At 40.1% G+C, this 19412-nt stretch overlaps 2 protein-coding genes across 14 annotated transcripts in view; one reads left to right on the top strand and one right to left on the bottom strand.

Moving 5' to 3' along the window:
- Positions 1-63: 63 nt before the first annotated feature.
- On the top strand, positions 64-3905 carry LOC108137931 (sodium-dependent nutrient amino acid transporter 1). 3 transcript variants are annotated; one of them, XM_017259881.2, is made up of 7 exons: positions 64-119; positions 1048-1283; positions 1345-1627; positions 2001-2220; positions 2281-2658; positions 2714-3452; positions 3515-3905. In XM_017259881.2, the coding sequence occupies exons 2-7, from the start codon at positions 1158-1160 to the stop codon at positions 3656-3658; spliced, it is 1890 nt and encodes a 629-aa protein (XP_017115370.1). In that variant the 5' UTR covers positions 64-119; positions 1048-1157; the 3' UTR covers positions 3659-3905. The 3 variants fall into 3 exon arrangements, with proteins under 3 accessions (XP_017115370.1, XP_041563510.1, XP_041563508.1); XM_041707576.1 differs by having other exon boundaries at positions 65-119; positions 1143-1283; XM_041707574.1 differs by lacking the exon at positions 64-119 and having other exon boundaries at positions 846-1283.
- The window catches only part of LOC108137875, a 26090-nt gene continuing 10349 nt past the window's right edge, over positions 3672-19412 (bottom strand). For 2 of the 11 annotated variants that reach the window (XM_041707586.1, XM_041707588.1), the window contains exons 2-7: positions 10479-10606; positions 6458-6701; positions 6285-6399; positions 6072-6213; positions 5920-5993; positions 3672-5142 (exon numbers count right to left, since the gene is read on the bottom strand). In XM_041707586.1, coding sequence (XP_041563520.1) covers positions 4944-5142; positions 5920-5993; positions 6072-6213; positions 6285-6399; positions 6458-6701; positions 10479-10606 — 902 coding nt within the window. In that variant the 3' untranslated portion in view covers positions 3672-4943. Of the gene's footprint in view, positions 5143-5919; positions 5994-6071; positions 6214-6284; positions 6400-6457; positions 6702-10478; positions 10607-11327; positions 11751-13950; positions 14433-14947; positions 17448-19412 lie in introns of those variants that run through there. The other 9 variants (XM_041707578.1, XM_041707579.1, XM_041707581.1 and 6 more) reach the window with 9 other exon arrangements.

The raw sequence follows: 19412 nt of genomic DNA, 5'->3' as shown, positions 1-19412 counted from the left end.
CAGCTGCTGCGTGTGTCACATAGGTTTCCTAGTAGATTATCTGTTATATGCCAGTTAGTCGCATCAGGCAGCTTGTTAAGAACGGTCGACAATTCCACTCTTTGAAAATCAAGACAAGTGTATGTATAATAAGTACTCGTAAATGTTAATAAAAAATGTGTGGTGCTGTTCGCAGATTAAATAGTGCGTTTTTGATAGAGATAAAAAAGAAGAGACATTGGTCCCACAAATGTTGGGCTTTTATAGCTTGATCCCAGCATATAATATTATGATGAGACAACAACCCCAACTGGCACTATAGAACCTTCTTCAGATCCCATGTCAACAGCTTTCGTCTAGCTGTTAGATTTAAATTGGGTTTGACGAACTGTATTTTTATTTGCTTGCTAACACTTCGCCGCAGACAGGCATGCGTTCAGATAAGAGATTCTTTTGACGATTCTTCAGATTCCAAAAATTTTTGGACATACCTTGGTTCAAGAACTGCAGAACACGACAGACATTTCAATTTCTGTGATTAATGGTCGCGTTGAACCTTTAAACGATTGCAATTTCACCTATCAGCCAACTGCAGCAAGACCCATAAATTACTTTTGAGATAGGTATTATATTAATTCTCAAAAAAAGATTATATAAATGCATTAATAACCTGTTGGGAATGATATTTATAAATTATTGAGCTGTGAAACTGCATACAATAGAAACAACAGAGAGGGACTTGACTTTGTTTAGGTGACTAGATATGCAAATTTTCGCCCGTATAGGTCAACATTCACAGGGATTAAGTTCGAGTTTCTATTGTTGAGCGAGCAAAACGATCAAGAGCTATAAAATTCAGAGTAAACAAATTCATAAACTAACGAATTATCGAAAATAGCCTGACGTTGATGGCTGACACCAGTTTGATATTTTTAGCCGACTAGTTTTGGTTATAAATGCCTTGATCGCGTGATTTTGTCAAGCCCTTTTTTTTGCGGTTCTGTGTGAATATCATGTAACCTTGAACTTGAGCAACTGACCTATATAAACGGAGCTATTGTTTTCCAGGCATTTGTTTTGTGGCCGTTCATCTGAATGCACCTGAGCTTTTGTGTTGCCACGCTGCCTGCATTTCATTCATATTGTCGTGTACCCTAAATTAGCTCTAAACCGCAAATATGGATGATGCCACAGAGTACCAGAAACTTAGGCGAAGCTTGGATGAAGCCCAAGGATCCAGGGAAGGACATCCAAAGTCGACCAATGACATTAGTACAGTTGTGTACAGCGCCGAAGGAGAAGACGTGAGTGTTTCTAGATCCATTAAATATTGAATTTGCCTAAAGGATCCTGTAATTCAAAAAGCTCACCATAAACTGCGAAGTGGAGTCCAAGTCCTCGGTCCAGCGGGATCAGTGGGGAAAGGGAGTGGAGTTCCTCTTCTCTTGTATCGCCTTGTCCGTGGGTCTGGGCAATGTCTGGCGCTTTCCCTTCATCGCTCTGGAGAACGGGGGTGGAGCTTTTCTGATACCCTATGTGATAGTGCTCCTGTTGATCGGCAGACCAGTATACTACCTGGAGGTGATCATTGGCCAGTTTTCCAGTCGTGGTTGCATCAAGGCCTTCGACATGGTGCCTATTATGAAGGGTAAGTTCTAAAGGTTCGAGTTGATTATCAAATCTTTTTATAAAACAATACTAAGTGGATCATATTGAGAATGAATTTCGATAAAAAGTAGTCATAAAATCGTTTGGAAAAAAATGTATGAAAGTTATAGGTTGCAACAATTCTTATTTACATTTTCAAAAGGTAACGTAAAACAAAATTGAAAAAATTACTATGTTGATCATATTGAAATTGAATTTTTATTACAAAAAATTAATAAATTCGTTTGGAAAGAAGTACAAGAAAGTGATAAGAAAGTATAGATAAGATAAAGATTCACTATTTTTTTAACTTTAGGGTACATTTTTTTAAAACGCTGACGTAATTTACATTAGCCCCATTTAATGTTTTGCAGGCATTGCTTATGGCCAGGTTTATTCCACTGCTTTGGCTACCACCTACTATGCTTGCATAATGGCATTGACCATCCGGTATTTGTTGGCCAGTTTTAGTGAGGTCCTGCCCTGGACCTATTGTCTGCTGGAATGGGGCAGCAGCTGTGTGGCCACAGGAGAAACGGCAGTCAATAATACGTCTATTGTGCAGGGCGTGTCCTCCGCAGAGCTGTTCTTTACGTGAGTTTGAAGGAATAAAGTCGCTTACATAAAAGTTAACTTACCTCCCATCCTATACAGACAAACAGTACTCAGGGAACCGGAAACTTTGGAGGACAATGGTCTAGGAACTCCCAGCTGGGATCTGGTATTGTGTCTCTTGGCCACTTGGGTTATCATCGGAACCGTTTTATCCAAAGGCATTAGGAGCTCAGGCAAAGCTTCTTATTTTCTGGCCCTGTTTCCCTATGTGATTATGTTCGTCCTTTTGATCCGCGCTGTTACATTGCCAGGAGCCTGGCAGGGAATTGTGTACTTCCTAAAGCCGCAATGGTCTCAGCTGCTGAATCCACATGTTTGGTATGCGGCCATCACCCAAATGTTCTTCTCGTTGGCCATTTGCTTTGGCACCCTCGTCATGTACGCCTCCTTCAATGATTTCAACAAGAATGTGCACAAGTAAGCTACACAAATGGCATTTGAATGTCTGATTTATTAGTTTTAATCTTTTCAGAGACGTGATTATAATCACAACCATAGATTCTTTAACATCCATCTTGGCTGGCTGCATAATCTTTGGAATTTTGGGCAACCTGGCTCATGAGACGAATACCTCGGACATTTCGCAAGTGGTCAAGGGTGGAGCTGGTCTGGCGTTCATTTCCTATCCGGAGGCCATTGCCAAGTTCAAGTATCTGCCCCAGCTATTCGCCGTGCTGTTCTTCTTCATGCTGCTGGTCCTGGGCATTGGATCGAATATCGGCATGGCCAGTGCTGTGGTGAATGTGGTCAAGGATCGATTCACCCATCTGCCCCACTGGCTGCTGGCTGTGGGTGCATCGGTGATTGGGTTCCTTTGCGGCCTGGTCTACATGACACCGGGCGGACAATTTGTGCTGAATCTCGTCGACTTTTATGGCTGCACTTTTATAGCCCTGGTCCTGGCCATTGCGGAGTTATTGGCAGTGGGCTGGATTTATGGTGTCAAGCGCATCTGCAGCGACTTTGAGTTTATGCTGAATGTGAAGACCAGCTTCTACTGGCGCATCTGCTGGGCCATCGTGGCACCGGGTTTAATGTTCCTGGTCCTGGTGTACATGCTCTTCAGCTACGAACCCCTGACTTATCGGGGAGTTCAGTATCCCTCGGCTTACTATATGGCGGGGTGGTTTATCTGGGGACTGGGCGTACTGCAGTTGCCCTTCTGGGCTTTGGTCACGATATTCCAGCAGCCCGGCAAGACTTTTTACAGTGTAAGTAATCAAATATATACCCTTAGTGTTATAAATTATAAACTTAGCCTTTCACCCCGCAGAAACTAAGAATGGCCATGCAACCCACTGCCAACTGGGGTCCACTGCAAACCCAGAAGCTTGAAGCCTATATTCTGCACCGAAAGCGTGAGGCGGACTATAAGAGTCCACGTGGCGGATACTTGTTTGACAATATCTTTGGCTAAAACACTCTTTTAATTTATTTTAATGTTACGCTTTATTATTAATGCCAAACGCGCCAAACGTTTGTTTGCTCCAAGCTTATAGCTTAAGATGTGACAAAAAATTGCGAACATTTGGTAATTAATATTTCCTTAGGCCTTAGGCTTAGCATAAGCATTGAAAGTTGTTTGTTTCTAGGTTATCTAAATAATTGGATTAATTTTGGAAAAAAATAAGCCAGTGTCCTCTGAATATTCAAAGGCAGCTAAATGATATTGTCTTTGACTGGGTGAAATGATGTTCTATGGCTGGGAATATCCATTATACATTGGTTTTATTTGGTTTTGCTTTTGTGGCTCTGCTCTGCTTTAGTTTAATTATCACAGCACTTTTTGATTCTGTTTTTATTGTGCAAAATTATATAGTTCTCAATTGCAAGCCAGGAATCTGGCGCATTTTGTGTGTTCGGAGCAAGTGCCTTAAAGTTCATCAAACTATTTACAATTGTTATATATGTATGTTAATATGTATGGTATATTTCCTAAATTATAAGTGGCAAGCTATAGCCAAGCATTAAATAGTCAATTTTTTGATTGAATATCTTATTTGGCTTACTCATTTGCTTAGATTTATAAAAATGTTAAATTTTAATCAATTTGTTGAATCAAATTAAGATTAGTTTTGCTATGTCTTTGGCAGATTTCTGTTAGATTTGGGCAAAGTTAGCTAAATCCCCCATCCCACTGATGAAACCCGTTCAATTTTATTTACCCCCCAGCTGACATTCTAGTTGAGTTTTTTTATGCTAAGAATTGACTTTTGATTTGCAGATTTCATAGCCTACTTTTCAGCGCAAAATTCAGCGTTAAATTTGTGATTAACTACTGCGATTACAACTATGATATAAATTAGTTTCCACTGAATCTCTATTTGTTGTGGCTAAAATGGAAGTTTTCTTCGCTACCAACTCACACTAGATATGGTCCTATTAATTGGGCTTGCCTCTATACGATTTATAGAAAAATCTAGCACACGATATGGATTACCTTGAGTATATTGTCTACTACTTAAGTTAGATGCCTAAAAGAGGGTTAGTACAACACTTCCCGCATTTGCTTTTGTCAAAGCTGTGTTCGACTGTAGAGAGTTTTAAAATTTGTTTAGGCCTAGTAAATATTGAAATATAATCACTTAACAGGTGCAGTTTCTTTCACATTGCAGTGTTTGTTTCGCATTTAGTTTGGCCCGCCCCATCGCTAGATCCACTATTTACAGGAAATATGTAGAAAATATACGTGGTTCCGGCAACTAGAAGGCCTGTATTGGTCGATAGAGTCCCGTGTATCCGCAGAGCCGGGCTCGCAGTGCCGGAATCAGGAAGGCGGCCAGCGAGATGTCCTTGAGCAGGTCGGCACACTCGCACACCAGCAGGTACATCTTGTCGCCCTTCTGCGAGGTGCTCTTGTGCAGCGCGATGCGCCGCAGTCCCGCTGCACGTGGCAAATACCTGTAAGGAAGCAATAATCAGACGGGTTACCAGAAAGTCTGCAGCAAAAATAACATCTCACAAGCCACAATCTCCAAAACAACACTCAACAGTTTCATTTTTAAATAACAGAAATTTTGAAAAAAAAAAATGCAATAACAAGTGTAAAAAATCATCAATTAAGAACATAATTACTTAGTTTTCACCCTAAAAAATAATTTGGATTGATTAAACTTACACTCACAAACCATAACGACCTAAAAAAATTGTCGAAACCACCTGCAACTTCGAAATATTGACTTAAAATTTATATTTTACTTTTTTTTTTATTTATGGGCTGGGGTCATCTCTTAGGATATTTCAGACATTTTTGGAAAAAGCCAGCATAAAATGTAAAAACATAATCAAGCTGATAATTTGTAGAAATCTAAAAAAAATATATATATTTGAATTGATATTTCTAATCACGAGATACAAACTGCTTTTCAAAAAAAGTTTTTTATTTCTAAATGTTTGCAGTGGTTTTACCTTATTTTTATATGAAAAAAAACTAGATTTAATTTGGAACCTCTTGTAAAAACTAGAGGAAACTTCAGAAGACAAATGTAAAAATATAATTTAAGGACAAAAAATAAATATTTTATAACATCTAATACCGAGCATAATTATACAATTTATATTTGCTTAACTAATATGTTTTTGTGTTTCAACAGCTGCTTGGCTTTTAAATGTTATAACAAAAAAGCAAAACAAATGTTTAACAAATGCATTTGTCAATTACTATTGTTCTAAGTGTACCTGTACAGCATGCGGGCGCCTGTCCAGTAGAGCCAATTCTTTTCGAATCGTTCGCCATCGTCGCCCTCGAAAACCTGCGGAATTAAAATTGAATTTTTCATGAAAATCAGCAATCCCAGCTGGTGTGCTGCTCTACGAGTAAAGTACACCACCTTGAACACGCTAATAATGTAGCCGGTGGCCGCGGTCTGCGATTTCTTGAAGCTGCCGGCCTCGTTCGAGGGCAAAACCAACGGCGGCCGGCAAATGGCCGCCACCTCGCTATAGAGATCCAGGGTGTGGGCGGCAGTGTATCTGGCAATGAATTGGAACAGAAATGGGAGTATGAAAAGGCAATTGGCTGGGCCAATTGAAGCACCACTCACTTGAGGGCCTTTGGCTCGAACTTGGACAGCGAGGAGACGCGCAGGCCGGCATAGAAGCTGGAAGGATCCGTTTGCAGCGTATTGATCAGGTAGTACGAGATGAAGGGGAACTCGGCTGGGGAAATTCGAAACTCTATTATTGTATTTTCGAAATTTATGGGCACTCGTCTCACAGTTCTTCTCCATATTGGCCAGCAGCATACCACCCACAGCCGTGTTGGCCTGCTGCACCTCGGTCACCAGTTCGGCGGCAATGGAGCGCTGCTTCAGTAGCGGATGCGATAGAGGCGACTCCATCACCGGATCGATGGCCTCCAGGGGACTCATCAAATGCACCAGGATGCACAGCTTCGGATCGGACACTTCCAACACGCTCAGCGGACTGGTGGCCTTACCCTCGGCATTCAAAGCGGGCAGCTGAAAAGGGATTGAATATACGTTTAAAACAAGAAGAGTATGTTGTGCCTAACATTGCCAAGATTTTTCTTAATTTAATTAAAAGACATTTTATTCCTTGAACTCACAACAGCTTTTAAATTTGGTTTGTTTTTTTTTTTTTGTTTAAACATCATAAATCATCCAAACCTTATATTTCCAAATAAACATTTCATATTGTACACAAAATAAATAAAACCTTTTTAATTAAATATCACAAATTAACGGCGAATTGGAACCTTTCACTCTTCTCTGCCCCTTACTGGGAGATAAAACAATTTTTAAGAACCTGCGTACTTTTGCTGTACAATATTTACCATTTTCTGATAGATCAAAATTCAATGAATTCAGCGTTACTGAAAAAAGCTAATCAATTAAACAAAAGTTTTCCCAGAACTTCTTATTGTAAAGAAAACATGTGCATTTATCGACCTTAACAGCTATGAAGGAGACGATGGATCGTTTGTGGAGAACCCCCCTCGAAAGGTACGCGTGTGGCTGACTCATTCTGGGTCTACTGAGATTAAAGAGTTAAGGCTCTGATATCAGCGCGATACAAGCGATTTAATCGATATTTAATCGATCAAATAGACGCCGCAAACCACCCACATAGATAAGAATGCGCATATAAAAGACCCACTGTCTTGATCGTTTAGTATTCACTACCAGTTCGGCAACCAGTCAACTACAACCCTTCGAAATGGTGTCCTCCTCCCAGCTGCTCCTTGTGGCCCTTCTGGGTCTGACCGCAGTTAGTGCCAATCCGGTGGTGCAGCAGCCGGGCAGTGCCCAGTTCACCTCCGCAATGTCCGACTTCCTGCAGGCCTTTAAGAGCATCATGCCCTGCGGCTACGGAGACATCCCAGTCCTGGCCCCGATTGTGAACCCATTTTACGAATTCAACGTTGCCAGCGATGACTACACCCTTGTGGGCAACGTGAGCAACATCCGCATCCAGGGTCTGGACAGCTTCCAGGTTCTGAGTGCCAGCGACTACGGCAAAACCGGCGAGGCCGCCTACGACCTGCTCTTCCCCAAGATTCAAGTGCTGGGCTTTGAGGAGGTCGAGGGATTCATCAACATCGGGGGCTTCAAGCTGCCCATCCGCCAGAACGACGTGATCAACGAGGCTCTGTTCGACCTGCGCTTCGTGGGCAGCTACCGCTTCGCCAACAGCCTGACCAACTCGTCGGGTCTGCGCATCGTGGACTTCAAGCAGTCCATCTATCTGGCTGGCGTGGAACTGGACAACTGGAACACCCTGTGGAACATCTCCACCAACAACTTCTGGAACCGCTGGATGAACACCCTGCTGCCCCTCGCTCTCCAGGAGATTCAGCCCAACCTCACAGACTTCCTATACAAGAACTTCCTCATTCCCAAGGTGAACGATCTGCTGGCCAACGTGAGCATGGCCGAGTTGGTAAACTACTTCGAGACTCAGGCCCTACTCTGGACCAACGCCAACTGCCAGGCTTAAATAGTCAAATAAAAATATAGAGCAAGCAAAATAACTAAAAATTTCATTTTTGGATGCACTTAATATACGGAAAATTGAACGAAAACAAGAAAGAACGCTATAGTCGAGTTTCCCCACTATTGGATATTGGATAACTGTTAACTGCTAACAAATTTCACAAAACATCTGTCGAACTGCTTAGTCAACACTAGAAGCGAAGAACGTGTAGTACAACCACCCCCATTAACAGTTCTGTCGTTCTGGCTCGCCGAGAAGCGGCAGAGCGCGGACAGAGGACTTTAAAACTTTATAACTGCTAAAATAATAGCTTGATTTTGAAAATGTTTTTAGCTACAGACAGAGTCCGGAGCTAAAGTCTAACATGTCTCAAGTAACATGACGGACTCTTTAGAGTGGGCCTAAAATAAACTTGCGATGCGTAAGAATTACTAGAATCTGCATTTTAAGTACCAAACCTTAAACTTTTATAATTTCCGAGATCTTGACGCTCATACAGACAGACGCACATGAACATTTTTGATCTTGAATTCTTGATCTTCAGTGCTTGTCTTTTAGCTCTTGATCTGGGGCTTTAGATCTTGAGTTCTTGATATTAAGTAGTTGATCTTCAGGGAACCCTCTTTAACTCAGTAACTTAAATAAAACCCTTCATATTTTCCGTTTTTAAAGTGCATCCAAAAATGATCCCTTTTAGTTATTTTGCTTGCTCTATATTTTTATTTGATTATTTAAGCCTGACAGTTGGCGTTGGTCCAGAGTAGGGCCTGAGTCTCGAAGTAGTTTACCAACTCGGCCATGCTCACGTTGGCCAGCAGATCGTTGATCTTGGGAATGAGGAAGTTCTGGTACAGGAAGTCTGTAAGATTGGGCTGAATCTCCTGGAGAGCGAGGGGCAGCAGGGTGTTCATCCAGCGGTTCCAGAAGTTGTTGGTGGAGATGTTCCACAGGGTGTTCCAGTTGTCCAGTTCCACGCCAGCCAGATAGATGGACTGCTTGAAGTCCACGATGCGCAGACCCGACGAGTTGGTCAGGCTGTTGGCGAAGCGGTAGCTGCCCACGAAGCGCAGGTCGAACAGAGCCTCGTTGATCACGTCGTTCTGGCGGATGGGCAGCTTGAAGCCCCCGATGTTGATGAATCCCTCGACCTCCTCAAAGCCCAGCACTTGAATCTTGGGGAAGAGCAGGTCGTAGGCGGCCTCGCCGGTTTTGCCGTAGTCGCTGGCACTCAGAACCTGGAAGCTGTCCAGACCCTGGATGCGGATGTTGCTCACGTTGCCCACAAGGGTGTAGTCATCGCTGGCAACGTTGAATTCGTAAAATGGGTTCACAATCGGGGCCAGGACTGGGATGTCTCCGTAGCCGCAGGGCATGATGCTCTTAAAGGCCTGCAGGAAGTCGGACATTGCGGAGGTGAACTGGGCACTGCCCGCCTGCTGCACCACCGGATTGGCACTAACTGCGGTCAGACCCAGAAGGGCCACAAGGAGCAGCTGGGAGGAGGACACCATTTCGAAGGGTTGTAGTTGACTGGTTGCCGAACTGGTAGTGAATACTAAACGATCAAGACAGTGGGCCTTTTATATGCGCATTCTTATCTATGTGGGTGGTTTGCGGCGTCTATTTGATCGATTACTTATTGAATCGCTTATATCGCGCTGATATCGGAGCCTTAACTCTTTAATTTCAGTAGACCAAGAATGAGTCAGCCAAACGCGTGCCTTTCGAGGGGTTCTCCACAAACGATCCATCGTCTATCATAGCTGATAAGATCTGTAGCAACACATGTTTTCCTTACAATTGAAAGTTCTAGGAAAGCTTTTTTTAATTGATAAGCTTTTTACAGTGATTGATTAAATTTATTTAATCGAATTAATTTAATTTTTATTATAATTAAATAAAATATTGTGCGCTGAAAGGAAATTGTAGTACAGACTAAGTTATAAAGTCAATATTTAGTACTAGATGTTTTTTTAGAAGGTTTAACTTCAGACTTTTTGTGTAACAAATATTGTAAATGTGTATGAGTTTGTTTTGTACTCTCTATGCAGTAAAACAACAAGAAATTCGCATATTAACAAAATGGGAAATTTAACAGTATTAACCTGATCGTTCCTATATATCACAAAAGATTGAATGAGTTTTAAGTCTTTTCAAACGCACACACAGACATGGCGAAACGGAATATCATTTTGATGCTGATTTAAAATACTGATAAATGCAGAGTAACTTTGGTATAAAAGACTTAAGAAGTTATGTTTTAAGCTAAGAAAGTTACTCACCGGAATGCCAGCTGGCAGGAATCGATCCACACTGTGCACGGGAATGATGAAGCAGTCGCGATCCAGGGTGGCCAGTGAGATGGGCTCCGCTCGTGTGACTCCCGAGTTGGCGCCACCGCCAAAGTTCACTGTAACGAACAGTGAAATACCATTAATATAGCCTCCAAGACGAATCGGAAATATTATAGTTAGCCATTTAGTTGTAAGAGTACATAAAACGTATTAGCCTGAGGCAAGCTAATGATGATCGCTTTAAAGCCCAATATCCTTTTGTGAGCAGAGTTTAATAGGCATTTAGCTGGAGTTATAGGAGATCGATCCCAGAGCTTTTGTCGTAGTGCAGGTGGTTCCCCTGAAGCTTGCCGCAAAATACTGAAAGCGAGGCAAAGCTGGTAAGCGTGTCTCCGAGAATATGTCTAGCTTTCAGTATTTTCACTAGTATTCACCAACAATCAGATATAGAAAAGGAAACAAACAAAATTGGAAACAAGACAGAACTTGCGAGTAATCACATTGAAGTACTTAGTATTGTAGAAGAACTCTTGAGGTTAGCTACGTACAACGTGCAGCAAACATTAAATTGGGGGATTGACTTTGAGTGGATTAGGGTGTTTTTGTTTTGGGAAGGTTGTGGGATTGGGGGGTGGTGCAACATAAACGGGGTTTTTAATTGGGTGGGTGTTTGAGTGTGTGTTTTGGGTGAGCTGGCTGGCAAATGACATTAGTGTTGTTTCGAGTTTTGGGCAGCAACAACAACAACTATAATTGAGATAACGCAGATCAGAATCGAAACTAGATCTGCTCTCAAGTTTTTCGTTTTTTTTTTTTTTTGTGAGGGGGGAATCAAACCTTGCCGCGTGGCTGCAGCTGCGGCCGCTAGCAATGTTGTTGTTGCCGTGGCCACCGTTGCATCAGCGTACCCCAGTGTTGTTGCTGTTGCTGTTGCCAATAGATGTTGCTGCTGCTGTTGCTGTTGCTGCTGCTGCTGCCGCTGCAGTTGCTGGTGTAGTTGCTGCTGTAGCTGCTGCTGTAGCTGCTGCTGTAGCTGCTGCTGCTGCTGCAGGCGGATCAGGCTGTTGCTAGCACTGTTGCTGCCACTCTCCGTACCCGGTCCGCTGCTGCTGTTCCAGCGCATCAACGAGACGGACGGCCGGCGGTCGACCAGCGGCTGCGGAATGTCCAGCTCGTAGGGCAGGTTGCCGGGCAGGGCCAGCGAGGGGGCGGTGCTCGACAGCGGGGTGCTCGGGATGCCCGACAGGGCGCTACATCGTTCTGAAAATTGGAGGCTCTCGATACTTTATATGCACACAAAAAACACAAAACACGAAACACAAAAACACACAGCAAACAGAACAACAAAACTGACGATGGGGGGCAATGCGGATGTGGGAAAATCTTACACTTTGTGCTTCGGTTGCTGGATAGATTGGGTGGATTTTCTTGAAAACCAGAATTCAGGGACGCAATAAAAATCTGAGCTTTAACAAATTGAATTTGTTAAAAAAATAATTTTATTCCTTAAAATTATTTTGTAAAATTTATTATAAATAATAAATGATCTCACAAACGTTCAATGTTCTAATGGTAAAACCGCTATAAGTCATTAAAGTGTTTGCGGCTCATTGTGTTAATAAAAATAATTATTTAGTATAATTTCTCAAATATTTGTATAAATATTATGAAATGGGTTTTCAGTCTATATAGGTTTTCATAAATTCAAAAATTTTATTTTGTACAATACTAGAGCATTTATTCGATTTATTAATTTAAAAAAAAATTTATACAACAAATATTTTTTTTATTTTTATTAACTTGTTAAGCATAAAAACAAAATTTGTTTAATTTTAAATATAACTCTTTGCCTAAAATCTACCCAAATTGTGCTATATATATATATTAAGAGCAGGGGCAGGGGATGGACTGAGTTCCTTTTCGTTTGCTGATTTTATTAACAGTGTGGGCCAAAACTAGACACATTCATCAGTTTGTTGGGTTAGTAGGCTCTGCTGCCGCTGCTGATGCTGCTGGAAAAACTCCTTAGACCTTGGTTTCCGGCTCGGACTCAAGGCCATTGCCATAGGTGGTGGGTGTGGAGGTATAGTTAAACGGGAAATCAAATTGTTACTTACATACGCTCTCGCTTTTGCTTAGCTTTCTGTGTGCTCTATGTGCCCCTTAAGCCAAGCCAACTGGAAACTGGAAGATTAGCTGATGCTGGCATTCACACACTCACCTCTTCACACACTTTCTTCCACACACACAATAGCTTACAAGGCGAAAGCGATTCCTAGATAGACACTAATTTTCATTTAGTTTTCACCAAATAGTTTAAAATAATTTTCCTTATCTTTTCAAGAAGTAAGTTTTCTAAAAAAAAAAAAACAAAAAGATCTAAAAAGAATTAAAATTAATTACATTTTAGGAATAATGACCTAAAAACTATCGAAATGTAGTTAATGTTAGGAAAAATAAGAATTAAATAAGTTTATGTTGCGTAAAGTTTTGAAAATATTATGTAATTGAAACGGTAGTCAAATGACTTGCAATTCAAGGATCCAAGATTAAATTACCCGTTCCACCGCTATATTTTTCTTCATTTGAACTTTAATGTAATTATCTCCTAATGCACTTCTTAAAACTTTTCCGTATCCTGCAATCCAATTAAATTAAACATCGTCTATCCGGCAATTATAGTTACACTCTTAACGTATTAACGCGGTGCCGTTCATTAATACTAATACATCTATTCAACTGAGCCACAATTAGGCCGCCATAAATGGCCCACCTGCCAGTTGGTCGTTTGAAAAATTGATGAAAACATTTCAATTGCAAATGGCTGAAATGCAAATGTCAGGTTAATGGAGCACAAGTAACTGAGGGCCAGGCTCAAGCGATTACAAAGGAACCAAAGTAATCAGGGGAGACCGAGAGAGGTAGAGAGTGAGAACGAGACAGAGAGTGAGCCATGTTTGTGGATGATTGAAATGGACGCTAGGCTAAAATCTCTACAGTATACTATCGAAAGAGTGAACATATGTATAAATTTTATTCATAGTTTTTTTATTAACTAAAGGAATTAAGATTTTGTCGGCTAGAAATTGTTGCTTTTGAAAAATAAATGTTTCGTTTTTTAGTAAATATGTGATGTGTTTCGTTTTATTTTTTATTATTGATAATTATGAGAGGGTTACTTATCGAATAAATATTTAAATTTCAAACAAGGTCATATGTTAGTTTATCTATATATGTATTTTTAACTTAAAGCTTTATGGTAATCTTTTCATAAAAAATTTGAGTATTAAACTGTCAACAACGCTTCAGCCATTTTCTTTAAAACATCTAATTAATTCACAATATTTCCTTTTCGAATTTGTTCACTCTTTCGATGGTCTGACTGTAAGTGCTGTGGCTTGTTGTTGTTGCTGCTGCTGCTGTGGTTGCTTTTGCTTTTGCAAGGCGAACAACACTTTACCTTCGCCCACATCGTAGCCGGGTCGGTTGGGCGAGAAGAACAGGTGGGTCCTGTAGTGGATCTCCTCCGGCTGCTGGACAAGTCCCATGTCCCGGGAGCGCTTCGTCCTGTTCGCCTTCGATTGGAGCTTCCCTCCGCCGCCGCCCGATTTGCTGGCTCCCTCGCGAAAATTCTTGCGAAACATTAAATTCATCGTGAGTTCGGTGGCTCTTCCTCGGATGCGTTTGTCTGGTGGGGTGAACTTGTTGATAATGGCGGTGGTGCTGTGCCGGTGGTGGTGGTGGTGCTGGTGGTGGTTTATTGTGGTTTCTCCTAATTGTTGACCACCCTCAGGATGGGTTGTGTTTGTCTGTGTTTTTGTCTGTGTGGCGGTGCGTGTGCCTGGCCTCTTTGTTATCTGATTTGTCGTTACTGTCGTTTCATTTGAATAACGCTCAGCTCTCGCCGACCCGACCGCTTTTTGTTTGCTTTGTTATTTGGACCTGCATTACATTTAATTTCTGTTTTAAAGGACCAGCAATTTATTTACATTTACCGAGGTCACACAGCCCGAAATGAAGATAATGCTAATTATTAATTTTGGCTTCTCGCAGCTGCCGTTGATGGTTATTGTTATGCAGAAAAAAATGTAATCACAATTTAACCATTTTTTGGCTATTTTTTGAATCATTTCTTACTTAAACATATTTATTTATTATTGAGTTTTTTTGTTTTTTTTTTTATTTTATTTTTATTTAAGTATTAAATAATATATTTTAGTGTATTAAAATTAATTATTTTAGGTGTTTATATGTTTGAATAAATGGCATAACTTTTAATCGCATCTAAACTTAAGTCAGGAAGATGACCATTTTGAACTTATGTCGTATTGGTATTTTGGCCACCTTGCTCTAGAGTTAGTTTTTTTAGTTTAAACCAAGCACGCGAGTATTATTTCAGCCCGTTTAGTTCGTTGACCTGTACTTTTGGCCAACAAAAAAGGGAAGCAAACATTTACGGGACTAAGTGAGCGTACACGAGAACAGAAATGTGTGTGCAAGTAGGCGCGAGTGTGGCAACGGCAAGCGGAAATTGCCAGTTTCCGGCTCAAAATTACTTAGCACTTGCAGGATACGCGAACTCGAGCTCAAGTTACCCTACAACACGTAGGGAGCGCAAAAAAAAAGGGGAAAAATAGACCAAATAAAATTCCAAATGCTCGGCAATTACGACTGTGTGTTTGTGCGAGTTTAATTAGTTCAAGACACGGCGCAATTAGTTTTATGGTCGCTTATTGATTGCCTTGGTGCGATAAATTTAGACAGCTGTTCGCTGGAACAGCAAGTGGGCGTGGCGGGATACGTGGGCGGGCACAAATTGAAAAGTGCTTAGCTAACAGTATGCTGGGGTCAATTATAAACAGCTTGCTGGATTAAATTAAGCATTAACAACAAAGAGCTCAATTAAAATTTTCGAAAAGTCAACAAAGAAAATCGAATCGAAATTAAGGGCAATTTTGTTTTTCCACAGCAAACTTTCAGCAATATTACTCTTTTAATTAAAATAAAATTTTATACAGCTAGCAATAATTCAAATCAATATTACCATTTAAACTTTACAGAATTTTCAGGCTACAAAATATTATTTTAATAAATGAAATAATTATAACACTTATAATAAGAGTACATATTTTGTGACAAATTGATCTCATAATTTTAATCTATTTTGGAAACGAACAAAGTAAATGAAAAGCACTTTGAAATTGCCAAAAATATTTTCCTCAGCTAACAATCATTTTGCAAATATGTTTTGAAATTTGAAGAATTCCAATTAGAAATGTTTTTTTTTCTAAAACAAACTGAACGCCAGTATGCATTGAAGTTAATAAAATCTTGAATAGCTAGCAATAATTCAAAAAATAATTGGCCCATAAAGTTTAAGGCAAATCGTTTTGATGAAACGATTTTGCCAAGCCAATCATCAGATTAACCATCCGCCCGTTGCGCAGATGAGTATACTGCCAAAATGCATTACTTAAGCATAATTCCTTTCGCAGCCACTTGGGCATTTCCTTCAACACCCGGAGCCGATTCCCTTCATCTGATGCCCCTTTTGGAATCCATCAACCAAGTCAATCACGCAAGCCATCAACAGAGGCGAGAATCAAATGGAGAACAACAATGGAATGGATCGTAAATATTTTTACAACACTTTCAAGTGGCTGGCCCAACTATAATTAATTCTTTTTACGAGCCCGGTTACAGCAATAATGTCCATCATAAAATGAGGACCCGAGAAACACACATATAATACAAACAATAAGCGAACGAGCGAAACAATCAAGAAGCCAAGACAAGTGTGAGGGATAATAACACACACGACCAAAAGGAAAATGTCGCTTCATTTTCTGGCCAAAAATAAACAAGCTAATGACATAAAAATTTTGCGTTCTGTGCTTTGCCAAAATAAAAACCAAACAAGACGAAGAGCCACGAAAATTATAAAATTAGATTTTCATGTAGAGAGGGTGCTGCGCGTGCTGGGTTCGTTTCTTTGTTTTTGTACTAGGTCATGGGATATACGGCCCTTGACCTTGGCTGTAATTCCACTCTACGAATGCATTGTGTTTGTGTATTTATCTGTTGTTTTATTTTCAAGAATGATTTGGGTTTCGTGCAGGATCTGAGTATGGCAGATACATACATATAGATACATGAGGACCGATTTCTACAGCTAAGCAAGCTAAACGCTGAAATGGTAGATTAATATTTTTTTGATTCGTGTTTATACATTTTGTGGGTTCCACATTTTAATCCATTTTGCACAATATTAAAATAGACAGACTGAACGCGATTCGCTGGAAAATTTCACGCTCGATCTAAATATTTTGCCAGCATTAACAGTCATTTAGTTTGCACTTTTTTTAAAACGTTTTTTTGTGGTACCAAATAGTTGAATATATTCTAATTTTTTTAAGAATGTAGTGGTTTTTTGATTTTTTTTTTATTGATAGTATTTATCACTATTAAAGAGATAATTTTTTATATATACGTCCCGCTGTTCATTTAATAAGATATATAACTCATGAATATGAAATTTTTTTGCATTTTTATTTGGCCCACATTTATGGCTGTTGGCCGATTGACCAACCAGTTCCAACTGGTTTCAGGTGGCCAGAAGCACAAACACGAACGCACTCAGGACACAGTGACACCTTTGTCGTTTTAGCGAATTTGTGTTTGCTTGTGGGGCGTATGCGTAATATTCTCCACTAATTAGTTTAATTTCACGTAGGATTGCCAGAGTCACGACATTTAAACGGTTATTATTTAGATTTATCCGTCATCTAACGTTCAATCAATAGAGCGATTGGTAGACCTTGTCGATGGTGTGGGACTCATTAATATATTTCCTATATTCACACGCTTGTTTTGTGTCCCAGAAAAATAGGAAAACGTTTGGCCTGCGACGCGACAAGAAATCAACTGGCACTTGGAGAGCTTTTCCGCTTTTCATGCTTTTCCTCCGACGCGACTGCTGACAAGACGATGTGGTCGATGTCAGATCGCTCATCGTTCGCTGGGCGAGCATTTTTCATTAACTTTGTTAAACTTATGAAATTTTACAGCAAGAGCCATCTCAGCGCTGTGAAAAGCTCGTGCTCGTCACTTGTTGCGTATACGCCGTGTGGGACGGACACTCAACGCCAGGTTTCGGCACTTTTTATTCCTTTGTTGATTAATCAAATATTTATTGCATTGTATATATTTCATGTGTGGGAAAACGCTTGACCAATGTCCAATGCCCGCTGGAAGTTCTTTACGGCTCGACCAATTAATGGCAAGTGAAAATGGAATCGAAAATGTTCCCTTGGCAGGAAAAAAAAACAACGCAAACGTGAAACAACCCACAAATGAAAACCCACAGACTGAGTGGTTCATTTTTATGGGTTTTCCAATAAAACTCAGAATATGGCAAGCATATTGGTACGCTTCACTTGATAGAGGCTTTAACGTTTATTTATTGTAAGAATAAACAAATTTTTCAGGATGAAAAACTAATGAATTGTTGCTAAACAAAAATAGATTTAGTTAATAATAATATAGTTTAAGTTCTTGCTCAACCATAAACCTTTTTTTAAGCAAAGGTTATAGTAGTAATTCACTATCAACACTCAAACATTAATATTTTATAAGCAGGGTATTTAGAAGTTTTATCTTTGATGTACTTTTTGTTTCTCTTTCTATACCATTTATAGGTTCTGTTCACCGTAGGTCCTTTTTTTTTGTTGTTTGTGCGCTGCGTGTTCTGTTCTCTGTTCGACTTTTTATTGATTATGTGTTGTTCCTGTTCTTGAAATTCCCTCCACTGACAGGGGTCCCTCCTTTACTCCCAAAAGTCCTCACTGGGAAAAGTTTGACTTTGGCATCCGGAAGTCATTCGCTTTTTGCTGTTCGTTCTGCGGCTTCTGACGAATTGGTAGCTCATAAAAACAGACAATTTTGGTGATTTCAATGGGGTATATACCCGTTTTATATGATTGGTATTTGATTTTCCTAGCTTTTTTATTTTAGGATAGGCACCAGTGTTTTCTAATCTCACATTTCCTCAATTTCATTAATAATTTTCCCCAGGAAAATCATATTGAGACCTTATTATATTTGTCAATAATTTTTCGAAAGGGTAAGACATTTCTGTTTCAGAGAAATGAGGCATTATGCCTTGTAACCCTAAGAATGTGGCTAGATAAATTTACTCGATTACATCAATAATTTATATTCAGCAAAATCCTATTGAGGCCCTAATAAATTCCAATCAATTATTCAAAAGGGATGTTATAAGACATTTCTGTTTCAGCGATTAGTTTGGTACTGAGAAATAATCCTTGAATATTTATTACTTGTTTTAGGATAATTTGCCGCAAATAAAGCAGAAACTAAACCATTTGGTTGGCATTTCTCATGCAGCTGGCCAAATCCCCAACTCAGGTGCATCCACATTGGAAAGGCTTTCGTTTTTGCGGCTTTAACTGGCAGGAGAGCTCGGGGGACGCAATGTGATTTACATGTGTCTAAGCTGCCTTCATTTCCTGACCCCTCGATCCCCTAGATCCCCCAATTCCCCCCCCTACCGCACTTGTCATGCAGTGGGACTTAGCTATGTGAGATGACCCTGCCACAGACCCAGCTATAATATCTCCTCTTCTGCTCTTCACTACCCTCCTTGTTGCATGCAACATTACTGCATTTTGGACTGCGGCAAACAAACACGCAACTTGCCACTAAGTGCTTGGCAAAAACAAAGTTAATCAGCCAAAGAAATGTACTAAAACAAAAACAATGCTACACTGAGAAAGCAAATTTTTGTGTATCAAAATCAAACATTATTATTATCACTATTGAGTTCAGTGACAACCAAATTTAAAATATTTTGATAAATATATAAACTTGAATAATTGTATTTAACATATTTTAAGAGAGACA

This window comes from Drosophila elegans, unplaced genomic scaffold (assembly GCF_018152505.1).
Source record: "Drosophila elegans isolate 14027-0461.03 unplaced genomic scaffold, ASM1815250v1 contig_183, whole genome shotgun sequence".
NCBI lineage: Eukaryota > Metazoa > Arthropoda > Insecta > Diptera > Drosophilidae > Drosophila > Drosophila elegans.
This window is presented reverse-complemented; position numbering and strand designations above follow the sequence as displayed.